Below are 15,965 nucleotides of genomic sequence, written 5' to 3' on the forward strand. Positions count from 1 at the left end.
TATATTTATAGAATTGTTCTGTTTTGTCCAGATGACCTGAAAGAGTATATGTGCAAAATCACTTTCATCCTGTTTAGAAAGTTATGTGTTCCTTTGCATATTCCTATTTAGGGAATCGGTTGACCGAGGATACTCTCTCTGACAGAATCTCCCCTTTGCTACTTATCTTGTATAGGAGACTCAAAGTAGCATGAAAAGGTATTGGCCACCCTTCTTAATGCTGTTGGCCCGGGACAATTATTCTCTAAAACTGGCAAGTATTGATGGAGAAAGAGATCCTGAAAGGTGCGAGAAAAGGACTGGCCATCCTACCAAATCTTGCATTTAGCCTAGGACAAATGTTCCCCATGGTTAGATATGAATCGTGTTAGAGAGCCTAGAAGCAGCAAGAAAGATCTTGGTGGCCATACCTCGTCACGCTGTTGGCCTAAGAAGACAAGTACCCTCTCTAACAACTATCCTATGTTTGGCTCGTGCAAGTGGCCTTAAAAGCTGCAAGGAAAGAAACTGACTGGCCTGCTTCAACATACATTTCTTCCCCATGTTTTCTCCCTACCAAGCACTTAAACATACTTAATCCTCGCTATAACTCAACGTAAAAGAAGCTGACCATCCTAATACTTCAAAATGTTGACAAAATCTTCTATCTGACTCTTCCCCCGGGGCGTGGTTGTTCCACTGGGACTCGGGAAGTTTCCCGGTAGGCCCCTTACAGCTTTAAGCTTTTATCATTTGTAGCATCAGATTTGTGAGCAAAAACAAGTGAAGTAAGGCCCCACGCTGCCTCTGCGAGACTCATTTTCTAAAATATCATAAGTGATGCCAACAAGAAACAATAGGCATCTAAATGATATGCCCCTAAAAGCTTAATTTTCCCGGCCTATGAAACTTCCCACCACGTCTCTGTTCTTCTCATTTTCTTATCTATATTTGTCATATTATTGACAAGTCTTCTTGACAATTGTGTTTCATTATAGCCAACCTCTTGTATTCTTTACCCAGAACTGTTGCTGTTTACAATTCATTGACGAAAACAAGAAAACAAGTCGTCACGTTTCATGTTTCCGAGCCTTTAGTCCAGGTATTATTCTCTATTCTCTCATCTTTCATTTCTGCCCCATTGTGACGTCACACGAAATTACATCACTATGACGTATTTACGTTTTGCCACAGAACTGTACTAGATCTCTATAAAGCTTTACATTATACACTGCACACTATACACTATAATTCATTGGTAGTATTGGTTTGGGGGAACCCCAGGTATGACGTCACTGTGACGTGTTGACGTTTTGACACGTGATAGTACTACATGGCTATAAAGCTTTACACTATGCACTGCACACTATACACTATAATCCATTGGTGGTAGTGGTTTAGGGGTAGCATCCAGGAATGACGTCACTATGACGTGTTGAAGTTTTGGCAAGTAACAGTCCTATTCGTCTAAAAGCCTTTACACTATACAATGTACACTATACACTATAAGGCTATGTAACTATAGGACTCCATTGGATTGTTTACTTTAGGCCATTGCTGTAGGCAGAAAGCAAGAACTTTTGTGGTTTCAATTATCTGAACTTTACTTTAGATCAAAATTTTTGACCACTTCCTCCCAGGGGTGGCAGCTTTCCTTCTACAACAGGAGACTTTAAAAAGCTACAGTACTGAGATGTAGGCCACTGTTTTATCCTCAGGGACCCTCTTTTCCATGTGACTGCACAAAAGACACCAGTGCGTCCACACCATTTCTTTTATTCAAGGGTAAATATGTTGATGAGTAAGGGGAACAGTGGCTGGCTTTCCCAGTTTTCCCAGAAGTCGATTTTCTAATTTCTCGAAATCCGTTGAAAAACCTTTGTAAGAGGGGGGTGGGAGTTGGGCTGATCATATATTTCGATTTTCGCACTGGCAAAAAAGCCACCGTAACGAATAATGCTGCTTAAGAAAGTTACTTGTCCAAATATTTCAGAATCGATGAAATATTCTAAAAAAGGATTTTCCAAGAGTCTGAAAAGCGTGGCCGAGAAAATTTGTTTTTATCCACCCCAGTTTTTTTAAGCTGGCGACGCCACTGAAGGGGAATAGTGTTTTAAATTTTCAAGAGCAATTTTTTTTCTCTTTCTCTCATTGTTTTCAAAATTTTTTCTAAACTTTTCTAAACTTTTTCTTCAACATCTCTTTCGCTGTCAGGTTGAAGATGATAAAGGAACAGTTGTCGACTGCCAAACGAGTGTAATCTGGAGCCGACAACAGCGTCCAAATTTCAAGAAATATGAGGTGAGCTTACGAAATTTCGAACAGACAGAGAATTGATTTTCTAATTTCATAGTGGATTTACTATTTGCAATATTTCTTGTGTGCGCCCAATTTTTTATTAGTCAGTAAATAGGAAGAGATGCAAAAACCTTAGAAACCTCAAATGTGGTTTGGCGAGGCTTTTGGCCCAAAAATGAGGCAGGTTTTGTTGACGAAAACAAAATTTCTATATTTTTGTTCTTGTTTTTTCAATTATCGATGATAAATTACTAACCACACTAAGAAAAGCAATATTATTTTGATTATAAAGCTTGAAATTATAGTTAAAACTGTGCGAGGAAGATAAGACACTTCCGTAATGTGTTTGTTTTTAAAATCGCTCTTATTTTTCAGGTTTTATCATCATATTATATTTTACGCCATGCAAGCTTTAGTTACAATTGACTCCGGTTAAAGTCACACCAAATGTTGCTTGAAAATTTGCAACTTTTAACGGAGTGTGACTGTAAGCGGTGCTAAAATTAAAAGTATTGCATATTTGGGCCTAAATTTTATGTGACTGTATCTAGAAGTGTGAATTTAGGCGAAGTGACCAAGTCTACTGTATATTATATTAATTAATCAAGATTAAATTTTTATAAATTCGTTATTCTTCTTCTAATATCAGCTATTCTTCCTTTCAGCTAACTTTTGTTGCCACAACTCCCGCTCTTGGTATCTCAACTTATAAAATCAAGCGAAGCAAGTCTGTTTCCGCTGCGCAGATCGAATATATGAACGGAGATCTGCCAAACAATATCGAGTATGTTATCAAAAGTTTCACGATAATTTTTCATTTGTTTATGTGGTCAGGTTTCATTATGAAAAGGTTCTGGAGTTGATATTCATGCTCTAAGAAGGGAATAGATGGAGGGATTGGGAAGAGAGTGAGGAATGATCAAGTACGCTGATTTTAGTTTTGAATAAGGAATTGATACAAAAGAAGAAAAAGAATATTATTGATGGAAAAAATGTTTTTAATTTTTAGAAATTTTACTAATAATAACTAATAATAACTTTAAAAAAACAACTGTTACACTTTAACCTATAAAAAGAATCGCTAAATTGAAAATAGTAAATTCTAATCTCCTTTGCAAAATTGCTATATGCTGCTGGCTCATGTTCAATACGACAGATACAGGATAAGAAAGACAACTATTTTTTGTTTAGGCTCATTCTAATTCCAATAGTTGACTATATAACTTCGATCAATCTTAGCATAAATTCTAGTATAGATTCCAACTTCGATCCGTTCTTTATCCATGTATAATCTACTATGTATCAGTTATTTAGGCGTACGTCATGCCATACAACTGCTTACATCACCACCAATCAATCTTTATCCACAGCCCGGTGTTTGGACTGAAGAAAGGCAAGGTTGATGATATTGTGCTTCGGAATCACTATTTAGAAGCTGTTTTTGATACAGGTGTTGGATTGCTAAAGGTGAGATTTCAATCAATGCAACACTTGCAGTGTGATTTGTAATCACTATCTATTGATCGCTTAAAGAAACTCATTTCCATTTAAAGATGTCCCGACGCATTTTGCTGGTCATTTGAATATCCCATTGGTTGGACTAAACAATAGACCTATTGTTAGGTATCCAATCAGCTAATTAGTAAAACGCGCTGCAATGCTTATTGTTAACTTTGAGCGGTTGACTGACGCGACAAAGTGTTCGCTTGACAATCTGCGCTCGGTGTTTGCTTGGTTCACCAACAGGGCAGGGGAAGCCTTTAAAAGAATGAAGCAACCCCTTAAAGCTAGGGAAGACCTTGAAAACAAATAGGAAACCCCAACAAAACAAGAGGCATCTCCAACAAAACAAGGGGAGTCCCCATCAAGACAAAGTTAGTCCCCCAACAAAGCAAGAGGGATCCCTAACAAAACAAGAGGAATCCCCCTAAACAATGGATGAACAAGCGAAGACCCTAAAAATATGAACGGAGCATCTGAAAAGATGAAATGATCATTCTGCTCGTTTTTATTTGCAAAGTTTGTGCCAACAGTTCTTGATTTATTTTTTGTTCCTTAACCGTTGCGATAACAGTTTTGCACTTTATCATTAACCTTCTTTCATTTTCTCTTCTTCTCTTTCATCCTCTTTTACTTCTTTTTTCATTTCCTCTTTTTCTTCGTATTTTATTCCACTTTTTCAATCTTCCTTTCTCACTCCCTTTCATTTTTTCATTATCCTTTTTCTTCTTCCACTCTCTCACCTTCTTTTCCTTCTACTTTTTCCACTTCATCTTTTTCATTTGCTTCTTCTTCTTACCCTCCTTTTCCTCTGCTTATCCTATACCTGTTCCCCTTCTTCCACTTCTTCTTCTTTCACTTCCTTCCGTTTTCCTCATTCTCCTTTTTCTGCTACCACCTTTTAATCTTCTTTACTTCTTTTTCTTCGTCTTCGTCTTCTCCTTCTAATACTTCGTCTTACCCCTCTTTTGTGGCCTTTTTCCTCTGTGGATTCGTTCATTATTGTGCGTTGACACCAATATGCCGTGCTTTGGGTATATTGGTACATGGTACATGTCAATATTCATCCTCTTCAATTCTTCTCTATCCATTTTCTCACTCACCTCACCTTATACCTTTTGCAAGTGCCCCTCCATTACTCTCTCTTGGCTTCTTTCACCCCCCCCCCCCCTTCTTAACCCTTTGAAGTATGTCAGTTCACCCAACAGTGATATATGTTTCAGACTGTGGCATTAGCATCGAATAAAGATGAGCGAATCAAAATGGAGGTGAAGTACATGACATACGGAACCAGAAACCAAATGGACAAAAGTGGGGCCTACTTGTTTCTGCCTGATGGTGCTGCTAATGTGAGTACTAGTTTAGGAACGATAGGTTTTCCTAAGTAACGCCACACTTCCATGAACAGTCTTTGTTCGTCGATAGTGAACTATAGTATTCTAGTGGTAAACTATTGTTATCAAATGGTTTACTATGGTATTCAGAAGGTAAACTTTGAGCCACTAGAACGCTGCTTGTCCTAACTTCCCCAGACTTCCCTACTTCATCCTTTGTTACATTTTACATGGAAAGAACACATAGCTAGAGAGAGTCGAATTGTGCAACAGCAAATGTGATTATAAATCTGAACTGAGTTTACTTAAAAACGAACATACTTATACACAATTATGGTTTGCTAAAAGTAATACGAAGAGTGTGGAAAAACAAATGATCGCAAGAGTAAGTTAAGAAGATGAATGAAATGAAACGCGGGGCAAAGAAAATGTAAATAAAAGAGATTAGCGGATCTTTGATATTATGAATGCCTGTGTTGTGGTGTGAGTATGTGAAAGGGTGAATAAGAGGGAGAAAAAGGTAAACAAGCCTTAGCAAAGTAACTTCATCAAAACAAACCATCCCAACTCGTAACGATAGAGTTTTTTTCGCTCTGTAACTCTTCAACTATTTGAGGGGCTAGGATACCGATAATGACCGATTGGTCAAAAATAAATCAATCAAAAGCACCATTCTTCTTTCTACGTTACTTTCAAATTATATCTGGATATAAATTTCTGCCTTCTTTTAGTCATTATCGGCTATAAATTACCAGGTTTGTTTCTTGATACTATTCTGCTCTATAAAAATCATTTTTATGATATTTTTCTTTATTATTCTCAGGAAATCACTGTGTCAAACCCACTGGTGATAGTCACAAGAGGAAAAGTGGTATGTTTCGCTAAATATTTAGATCAGAGGTCAGATAAACAGATGATAGGTCAGAGGTCAGATGATAGGTCAGATGATAGGTCATACGTCATAGAGGACTGATGTCATAGCTCATAGGTCAAAGGAACCGAGTAAATTTTCAGATGTCGAAATCCTTCAAACTAGCTTTTGAGCTATGGTTTTTAAATGATTTCGGTATTTTCTCTGCTTATGGTGTTGTCTTATAAGACAGCAGTTGGGCCTAAAGTGGTAATATCAGTACATGATGGTCGAATGAGTCAACCAGCGTATTTATGAGTAGAACGAAGCACAAAACTGTGCGCACATCTTATGTTTCTTTCTAGGAGTGTGTGTTTTTCTTAATAAATCTGCATCCCTCAAGATTCATGAACTGCCCTTGCCATCATCTTCAAATTTTATGCGCAGAAAACACGGAGCCGGAAATAGTAATTAGTCAAGTTGTGTAGCGAGGAACTTGATTGTAAAACTGAACTTATCATGCAAATTGACATACTTATAAACAAGAAATATACGGGGAAACAAATGGTCGGACGGGCGAGTTAAAGGCATCTTGCATAACCGACATGCTTTGCGAATATGTTTTAAAATCCGGCCTAGTATCCGGCCTACTTTCAAATCCGGCCTAGTATCCGGCCTACTTTAAAATCCAGCTTAGGAAAGTAGCTACCGCATGCCGGTTGTGTAAGAGCCTTTAAGATGATAGGCAAAAGTTATAGCGTGGCAGAAATATCTGATTCCCAATATTGTATAAGAGTAACGTAGAGAATTTTTTCCTTTGCCTTGTGTCAGCCAATTTGGTACCTGTTCAACTGATTTAGCACAGTTGGAGGCATTTCCTAGGGTCCTCCTAGATCGTATTACGGAAAATTTAAAACTTCTTATAGTTTATTTCTAATAGTGTATTTCTATGACGTCACTTCCAGATTCTGTGGTAAAAAAATTTAAAAACTCTAGTAGTTTATTTCTATGACGTCATATTTCTATGACGTCATATCATGTCTACTTTCAATTTATGAATGGTCTGCAACTTTTCGTTTACCAGTTTTTCTTTGATTGATAGTACAGTGAAGTTCGTGTTCAGCTGCAGTATGCGACTGCCATTTCAAGAATTTATCATGTTGATGGTGAGTTTGTATTAAAGATCATTTTCAAATACATTCGGTCGATTGATAATTCCTTGACCTTCCAGACTTGAAAAGGGGATTGAATTTAGTTGAAATGGCATTTACTGGACAAGGCATCGAAAAACAGAATTATTGCGTACTAAATTACTCTTCGTCTGAGACTCAACCAGTTTTATACTTCGTATAACGACCAAAAGTAAGCAGAAATTCTATAGCCAGATACGGATCAGAAATTGATAACAGGGAACCAATCAAACGGCTTATTCTTGCTGTCACGTGACTTTCGATCCATATCAGAATACAAATTTCTACTTACCTTCAGTCGTTATCTACGTTCATACTCTTAGGAGTGTTGGAAGAATTGTACTAGCTAGAGCTTCTTAAATTTGCCCAAATAAAAATTGTTTCTTCAAAAAATGTAATCGTTAAACATTAAATGTTAGTTATTATTTAATTTTTAGTGACTTTTAACTAAATTAATTTCTCTTTTTAGTTGATGAAGCCCAGGCAATTGAAATAAAGAATCTTGTTGACATCAGGGAATCATTCAACACGGTGTGTTTTTTGCCCATTATTTTAGCAGAATTTGATAGCTTTTTGCCTAACATTATGACAAATGTTTCCAAATAACATCCACAACTGGGTGTGTATATTATTTCGTGAACTTTGCGATCCTTATTCTGTCGTTTTATACCATGAAGAGTATCAAACAAAAAGCTTACGTATATTGTAAAATATTAGCTTTTTTCAAAGCCATTTTGAAATTTTGTACCGCCAAAAACTTCAACATTCGAGTTAATGAATAAAGATGAGGGATCTGCACTGGATGATGATCGATGCGTCGATCAAGTACCCAAGATATAGGGTACCTTCAAGTACCCAAGAGGGGGACTTCTCCTCATTTATCTTATAAACTGAGGAATCCCATCCCCTATAAAAATACTTCTCCGTACAAATCTCAAATCTTTTTGTATTCTTAAAGATAAAACAGTTCTGCTTGAATTTTTTGTTTACCTTTGTCTTCTTCTGTAACTTGTCATTACAACTTGTAATTTAAGCAAAATTATTGTTAGTTTGAAAGATTTTTGTATATGGTTAACTGGACTTACTGGAGATAAAAGATTAAAAAATTTTGATATGAAGGTAACTGAATAACTGAAGATTAAGTGAACTGAACCGAACTGAACTGAAGTGATCCACATGGATGCTTATTAGAAGAAATGCACTTCGGTAGTATGTGTTTATCCCACAGAGTTCTAAATTGATGGCGTTTGCTAAATTCTTCCATCAATTTTAATTGGCATTCCAAATTTTCGCTTTGTTCGTTCTTCAAAGCAATTATGTGTTCCAAAACATTTTCTTTTAAAGGATTCACGTCAATATTAAAGACTCATTGCTAACAATGGGCCTTAGCGAGCGTGGCGACGGTCCAAACAATGGCAATAAACTTCTACGGATTTACCAAAATTGATTTCAGACAGTCTAAAAATGCATTATGGGATGCTTACGTAGCGCAGTGGCTCATTGTTAGCAATGAGTCTTTAACAGTCACTTTTCTCCTACAATGAAATGCTTCCTTTTTTGCCTCGAATCTTGGTCTTTACTTTTCCAAGAATAGTTTTTAAATTTCTAAGAATTCTTCCTTCTTTCCAGGAACTGATAATGAGAGTTGAAAGTGGAATAAATAATGCTGACAAAGAATTCTTCACTGATCTTAATGGCTTCCAGGTATTAATATTCTTCGTATTTATATTATAATGCTTATTAAATATAAATCATAATCTGTAGTTTTGTACTGATTCTCATTGATGCATTCAAACACTGTGTGTTTGTTTCATTGTTTTTAAAACGAGTATAGGTATGTTTGAAATGAGTAAACAAATGTTAGACAAGATATGTGCGTTTGGACTTTTTGAATATCGTGATATTTGAAGAAGATATCATGATGTATAATATTATTGAATAATATCATGATGGGTAGTATTTCCTAGTAGTATTTTCATGATGGATAGTATTCAAGATATCATGATGGATAGTATTTTCTATTGTGAGTGTGATATTTGTCCTACTTTCTCAGCATGAATTCGTTCGGCCTCCAAGTTTTATGTTACGATTTTAGATAATGCCAGTATCATTTCTAAGTTCTCAAATACTCCTGACTTTTTCCAATAGCGATATAATTATAGTTTAAGTGGTTTTCAAAATCGACTTGCCACATTTATCGATAGCAGGATTTGTGTATTTTCACTGTCGCATTTTGAAACTTGATCTCTAGCCTTCGACCTTTGACCTTTTGCTTTTGATTTATGACCTGTGACATAAACTCCATGCTGTAAATCATTTTGAAAATTATTTTGCTGCATTTCTATGTTATTTCCTGCACTTAATTTTCTGTAGACAAAAGGAGTTCGTTTTCACCTTAGGACTCCAGGTAACATTCTCAATAGGCAAGCGGCACTGATTGGTCAACCTCAACAGTCATGTGCTTGTGTTTCTGATTGGCCTATTTCGATCCACAACTGTGTATAGATATTTCCTAGTGTAGAGTTTTCGGTCTATGTTCTGACGTTTTAAACTCTGAAGAGTGTCAGACGAAAAGCTTTAGTTTACTAAATATTTGCTTTTTTCAAAGCCATTTTCAAGTTTTGTACCACCAAAATATTGTTTACTTAATTTTCTCTCGTCCTTTGTGTTTTTTCTCTCCTGAAGACGTTTTTCTTTCATCAATGTGTTAAATAATTTTTTTATCTTACAGATGCAACGTCGAAAAACCTTAGACAAGTTGCCAATGCAGGCGAACTTTTACCCGTTGCCTGCTACTGCGTTTTTACAAGATACAAGAAGACGACTGAGCATTCTAACAGCACAGTCCAATGGAGTAGCAAGTCTATCTAAAGGTTTGTTTGTATTAGAGATATAGAACAACCGGCCTATAGAAACCTGCTTTTATTATAGCGAGTCTTTCCATCAGGAGGTATTTTGCGGATTAAACTGGCCTGAGTTAAAAGGAAGGTAGCAAATAAGGAACACCGCAACGCGCCGAAAACAAACAAAAATAAACACATGTAAATTAACTTTGGCTAATATTTCACCCCAGCATATGGGGATTCATCAAAGCCAAATTAAACGGACAAAAATTGCACAGATTTAGAATGGGCGATGGAAGTGTCGGATTGGTGGATGTGGAATACTTAAAAGGTCGGTTCCACAAATAATCTCCAGTTCACTGCAATTCAGGCATGACCGCCACGTGCTGTAGTGATAACTGATGAAGGAACTCTCTCAAGCGCGTTAGTTCACGCATTTGATTGGATGATTATCAGAACTATTTTTGGAAAAACAGAAAACGCTTGGAGATATCCACTTGTAACCCAAGTCTTTCACTTTAGCACCTTATTTATCCTTATTTCCTTGAATAAACCCCAAGGTATTGTCAAAATGATAAGGAATATATTTCAATTTCTATTTTTCAGTTTAGTAATGCAACACAGTTATGACAAGATAATTCGGAAACAAGAATTGACGATAAGAATTATGACATAAAGCAATAATTGGAAGATTTATAAATACTTTGAAGGCCTACTAAGTAAGACACAGGATGTAAAACATTTCTACATTGTTCTCTCTATTTTGTGTTCCAGGCACAATAGAGGTTGTTTTGGACAGGAGACTATTTCAAGATGACAACCGAGGTCTTGGTCAAGGTGTAACTGACAACAAAGTGACGCCATCAAACTTTCTGCTTCTGCTAGAGAATTTTGAAAAGATTCGTTCAAAGGTACGGCAAAGACTTTTCTTGTCGTTCATGTTTAATGTAGTAGATCATCAATAATTGTGAATCATAATCAATCAATCGTAATCAATCAATCATAATTCATCAATCATATTTATCATCGTCGTCATGAGTATTATGAATCGTGACCGTTAGTTGCAATCATCATCATCATCATAATCAATCATCATCATCATCAGTCATAATGAATACATCGGCATCAATCAAATTTAATCATCATAGTCCCCAATCGTAATCACTATTCATCATTATCATTGCCATCATGAACCCTTCACCGTAATCAGTCAACTAATCATCCCAAATCACGCAATCATAAATCTCATAATTTCTTCCACAGAGTCCAAAGCCAATCCCAACAGCATACCCATCACAAAACAGCATTGCCTTGCTTCAAAGGCTGCAGCATCAGCAATACCTGATGACAACACCATCTGGCATTTTGGACACCGCCACATATCTGCCTTCATACCAAGGATTGCATTCGACTTGGCCATGTGATCAGTTCCTACTTAATCTGAGAACATTAGGCAAGGTAACAGACGAGGCAGATTCAAAAGCAGCACTACTAATACATAGGATTGGCTATGACTGTAACTTTGAGCATGTTTGTGAAGCAGACAACCAAAAGGTATGTCCACTTCAATGTTGTAAAATAATACAGAGTCTCTTCTTTTTCTTCTTCTCCTTCTTCTGCTTCTTCTTAGTCTTCTTCGTGTTCTTCTACTGTTCTCTATCTTCTCCTTGCTGTTCTTATCCTTGTTTCATCCTCTCCTCTTTTTCTTCTGCTCTTTCTACTTCTCCTTCTTCTCCTTCTCCTTCTTTCTTCTTCTTCTCCTTCTTTCTTCTTCCTCTCCTTCTTCTCCTTCTTCTCCTTCTCCTTCTTTCTCTTCTTCTCCTTCTTCTCCTTCTTCTCCTTCTTCTCCTTCTTCTCCCTCTCCTTCTTTTTCTCCTTCTTCTCCTTCTTCTCCTTCTCCTTCTTTCTCTTCTTCTTCTTCTTCTCCTTCTTCTCCTTCTTCCCCTTCTTCTCCTTCTTCTTCTTCTTCTCTTTCTTCTCCTTCTTCTCCTTCCTCTCCTTCTTCTCCTTCTCCTTCTCCTTCTTCTCCTTCTTCTCCTTCTTCTTCTTCTTCTCCTTCTTCTCCTTCTTCTCCATCTTCTCCTTCTTCTCCTTCTCCTTCTTCTTCTTCTTCTCCTTCATATTCGTCTACTTTTCTCTATCTTATTCTTCTACTTTTCTCTATCTTCTCGTTGCACTTCTTATCCTTGTTTCATCCTCTCCTCTTTTTCTTCTGCTCTTTTTACTTCTCCTTCTTTTCCTTCTTCTTTTTCTTCTTCTTCTTCTCCATCTTTTCCTTCTAATCCGTTTTTGACTTCTTCTTCTTCTAGTTCTTTTTCCTCTTCTACTTTTTCTCCTTCTTCTCCTTCTCCTTCTTCTTCTTCTCCTCCTTCTTCTCCTTCTTCTCCTTCTTCATCTTTTTCTCCTTCTAATCCGTTTTCGACTTCTTCTTCCTCTAGTTCTTTTTCCTCTTCTACTTCTTCCTGTTCCCATTTAACATTCTCTTTTCTTTTTTACCTTTTTCTTCTTCATTTCCTTTTGTGCTTCTTTGTTACTTCTTCTCTGCTTCCACTTTATTTTCTTGATCTTTGTCGTCTTCCTCTTCTTCTTCAAATTCAGCCCTGCTACTTACCCCACAGCACCACAACTGCTGCTTATAGCCTATTTGCGGTTTAGAATCACCGTAAATCGTCATTTACTATCACGTGCATAACACGGGAATGAGCTTCAACTGGTACCTGATAAAAGTATCTCAGCAGTTGAGGTTTTGTTACTGTAGTTGGTAAGGTAAATTCTTTTTTGCGAATTATGCACTATTTAACGGATCATGAGCGTGCCAAAATGTGCACTGTGTCACAAATTACTTTTCTTTACATGTTGATAAAAAATTATATGAAAAGTGGTCCCATTAATGGACCATATGACATGATATTTATGCCATCTTTTCAGGTAACCTTTGCAGAGTCGTTTGAGCCATTAGCAGTCAAGTCTTTAGAAGAAATGTCATTAACTTTGATGCACAGAAAAGCAGATGTGAGCCCTAATAGTTTTATTGAAATTGAACCAATGGAAATTAAAACGTATAAAATAGATTTGAATTAAGAACAAGGACTTAATTAGATGACAAATTTCTACTGACCTTCAACCCTGACCTTCTGACCTTTCACTCTGACCTTTGTTTGGGTCATTACATAAACTTGGTATGTATAAAGCTGTAATCTAATTGCTTTTATAAGTAAATATAATGAAATTTTGGCTTTATTTATGTAGCGACTAGCAGCTGATGTTTTACCCTAATCGTTGACCTTTTGGTCACGTGGCTTAAGAAGTTTTGTATCTATGACGTCCTTGACACCTGATTGTTGACCCGACAATGTTGAGGTTAATTTAGTTTGCGAGTAGTATTTTATTGATAAGCCGTTAGCTTTTGTTTGCTGGTTTCATTTCAAGATGTTGACATCTTGTTAATATCGTCAAAGAAATTAAAGAAGAACAATCAATTTTTTAAAAAACGTGTGTCCGGTCAGTGAGCTGTTGTCTTTGACCTTTGGCCTTTGAGCGTTGGTCTTTGACCCTTGATCTCTGACCTTTGGTCTTTACAGCCTCTAACTGCTATTGCTAACGGAACGGTTTGAGAGATAGAATCCGGCTTCTCATTGATGCGCCATGAAATTTAAATGCAAAGTAGTTTTAACATCAAATTTGATATTTGCTTGGATGTCACACTCGTTACCATTAACATAACCTTACCCTGCACTTTTTCGAAATACACCTAGTAACATTTCTATATTATTTGCAATTTGCCCTTGACCTTTGACCTTTTGGTCTTTGGGCTTTCTGGCTAAAGGCCGACGTCTACTTCAGTCTTATTGGTTGCTTCCGCGTGCGCTGTGTAGTCGCCAGATCTGATTGGCTCCTGACAGCTTGTTTACGCGAAGTCACTTTGCAATCACAGCCCAATATGATCTTAAAATACGCATGCGTAAGCTCGGTCGCGCCCCCGCAATGACTAAAGTGGTGGTATGAAATATAAGTGATGGCTACCACCTCCAAATTATTTTGTGATCCACAATATTATCACCTTATTTTCACCCAAGCTGTTGACGTGTACTAGTATATCCGCAGAATAAACCTATTTAACATTTGATGTCCGGATAATATTTTCCCAGGTAATTCGAGTAAAACATATATAATTTTATTCTCAGTATCTGTTTCGTAAGTATGATTGATGTTGGTATGACGTTATAGAAGCTAATTTTAGAATGTTCGAATTGTGACCATATGATATGATGCTCTAAACATTATAGAATACCCCCTGAGTATGTATAATCAGTAATTCTGTTGCAAACTGTCTGAGATTCGAGGAACGAAAGACCTGAAGTTTGCTATAGTTTTGTTGTTTTGACATGGTTGAAAATTTTCGAGCGAAGACCAAGTTTTACTGTGATTTCATAGGAACTTCTAATGGTGTGCTTGTTTGATTAAATCTTTTCCCATTGCGTGGAATCGAGTTGCATTTTAAACTTGAGGTAGATCGACACATTATTGTCCCACAAACAGTTCTCTTTTTCTCCTTGGTAGCTCAAAATTCAAAATGAATCCATTGCTATAAATAAGTTTTATGTGACTCGAAAAACAGTAACGACAGATTTCCATTTTAAACAATAGATAGATAAATGGTTATACGTCTCGCTTTGATGAAAAATCTCATAACTTTTTTATTTATCCTCACCTGTTTTGAGACACTATCCTGCTTTAAAAAGTAATCTACAATAAAAAGTTGTGTCCAAGCCCCCCCCAAGCCCCCCTCCAACCAACCTCAAGCAAATTAACCGATCTGTAGATAAATTTGTTTTCTCGCATGTAGGATAGTTATAAGCATTGTTCGATAATAAATTAAGATGACTACATTTCTGTATCAAACCGCACTATTTAGATTTTAAAGTCTTGTTATGTTGTCAGTGCTTTTGTATTTCAAATGGGGATGATACTGTAAAAATAAGGTTCGTTTATAGATCGTTTTCAACCGTTAAGATGTTAATGTGTAAACCAATTTTCGTCCACAATTTTTAGCCAGTTGAAGAAGAATGCTTATTTCCTTCGCTAAATAGAGATAGATGTAACAATGTAAACATAAAGCTGGGTAGTTTGCCCATTTCACGGATACTCGAATTCATTCGTTGTATTTTTATTTCTGATCTGCAAATCTGGGTTCAAAAGCTTGTATTGAAAGCTTTAAAATGGTTGTTGTAGGCTAGAAACGAACTAAGTTTGAAACTTGTTTTCCGTTTGGTTCACAAATTAAAAGTACAAATAATCTAAATTTAACCAATAAGGAAATAAAAAGTAGAAAAAACCTAGTACAAAAGTCAAACAAAGAGTTATAAACCTACAATGTTAGTTAACAATGCTATTTTAAAATCCACCCATACTTATTAAAAAAGATTATCTGGAGATTATCTCGAGAGAATCAATCTGGAAATTGCCTGTCCTTATAATTGTGGATAAAGCCTCTATATGTCGTACCCCCACTTTTAAAACGCTCAATGCATACGATTTTCCTTTGATACGCTGACTGAGCTTAAGTAATCTACTCCTGGTCAAGAAAACTTGATGTAAAAATAGACATTAGAACTTCAACCAACAACAACCTTTTCCAGTGTGATATCATCAACATCGCTTAGAAAGATTTATTTCGTCTTCATCTTCTCCATTATCATCGTCAGCTTCAAGGAAGGAGGGAAGGCTGGCAGGATCTGGAAAAGGCGATTGACAACGCCCCCCCCCCAAATTTGCCCGACTTTAATAATTTGCTTAAGCCCAATCTCCAGTGAGAAAAAAATCAGCGATATGAGAAAAAGTTCGCGCGAAGTATGTCTTGGGCATGTGCAGTGAACTTTTGCTTGGATTTCTCGCGAAGAATTTCTCTGTGAAAAAAGTAAAAATGAGTTTAACTTTTTCGCTTTTCGCTTACGAAATCCTTCAGGAGCCA

At 36.6% G+C, this 15,965-nt stretch overlaps 1 protein-coding gene across 1 annotated transcript in view; it reads left to right on the forward strand.

Moving 5' to 3' along the window:
* LOC135690200 (alpha-mannosidase 2) overlaps nt 1-15,149 on the forward strand; it is a 34,004-nt gene extending 18,855 nt beyond the window's left edge. Inside the window, exons 17-29 of the mRNA XM_065207682.2 lie at nt 1,003-1,081; nt 2,194-2,280; nt 2,943-3,061; nt 3,648-3,744; nt 5,001-5,126; nt 5,935-5,982; nt 7,064-7,127; nt 7,621-7,682; nt 8,781-8,855; nt 9,883-10,024; nt 10,769-10,905; nt 11,258-11,548; nt 12,923-15,149. Coding sequence (XP_065063754.2) covers nt 1,003-1,081; nt 2,194-2,280; nt 2,943-3,061; nt 3,648-3,744; nt 5,001-5,126; nt 5,935-5,982; nt 7,064-7,127; nt 7,621-7,682; nt 8,781-8,855; nt 9,883-10,024; nt 10,769-10,905; nt 11,258-11,548; nt 12,923-13,075 — 1,480 coding nt within the window. The 3' untranslated portion in view covers nt 13,076-15,149. The remainder of the gene's footprint in view (nt 1-1,002; nt 1,082-2,193; nt 2,281-2,942; nt 3,062-3,647; nt 3,745-5,000; nt 5,127-5,934; nt 5,983-7,063; nt 7,128-7,620; nt 7,683-8,780; nt 8,856-9,882; nt 10,025-10,768; nt 10,906-11,257; nt 11,549-12,922) is intronic.
* Nucleotides 15,150-15,965: the final 816 nt, after the last annotated feature.

This window comes from Rhopilema esculentum, chromosome 1, assembly GCF_057945365.1.
Source record: "Rhopilema esculentum isolate cy_ngs chromosome 1, ASM5794536v1, whole genome shotgun sequence".
NCBI lineage: Eukaryota > Metazoa > Cnidaria > Scyphozoa > Rhizostomeae > Rhizostomatidae > Rhopilema > Rhopilema esculentum.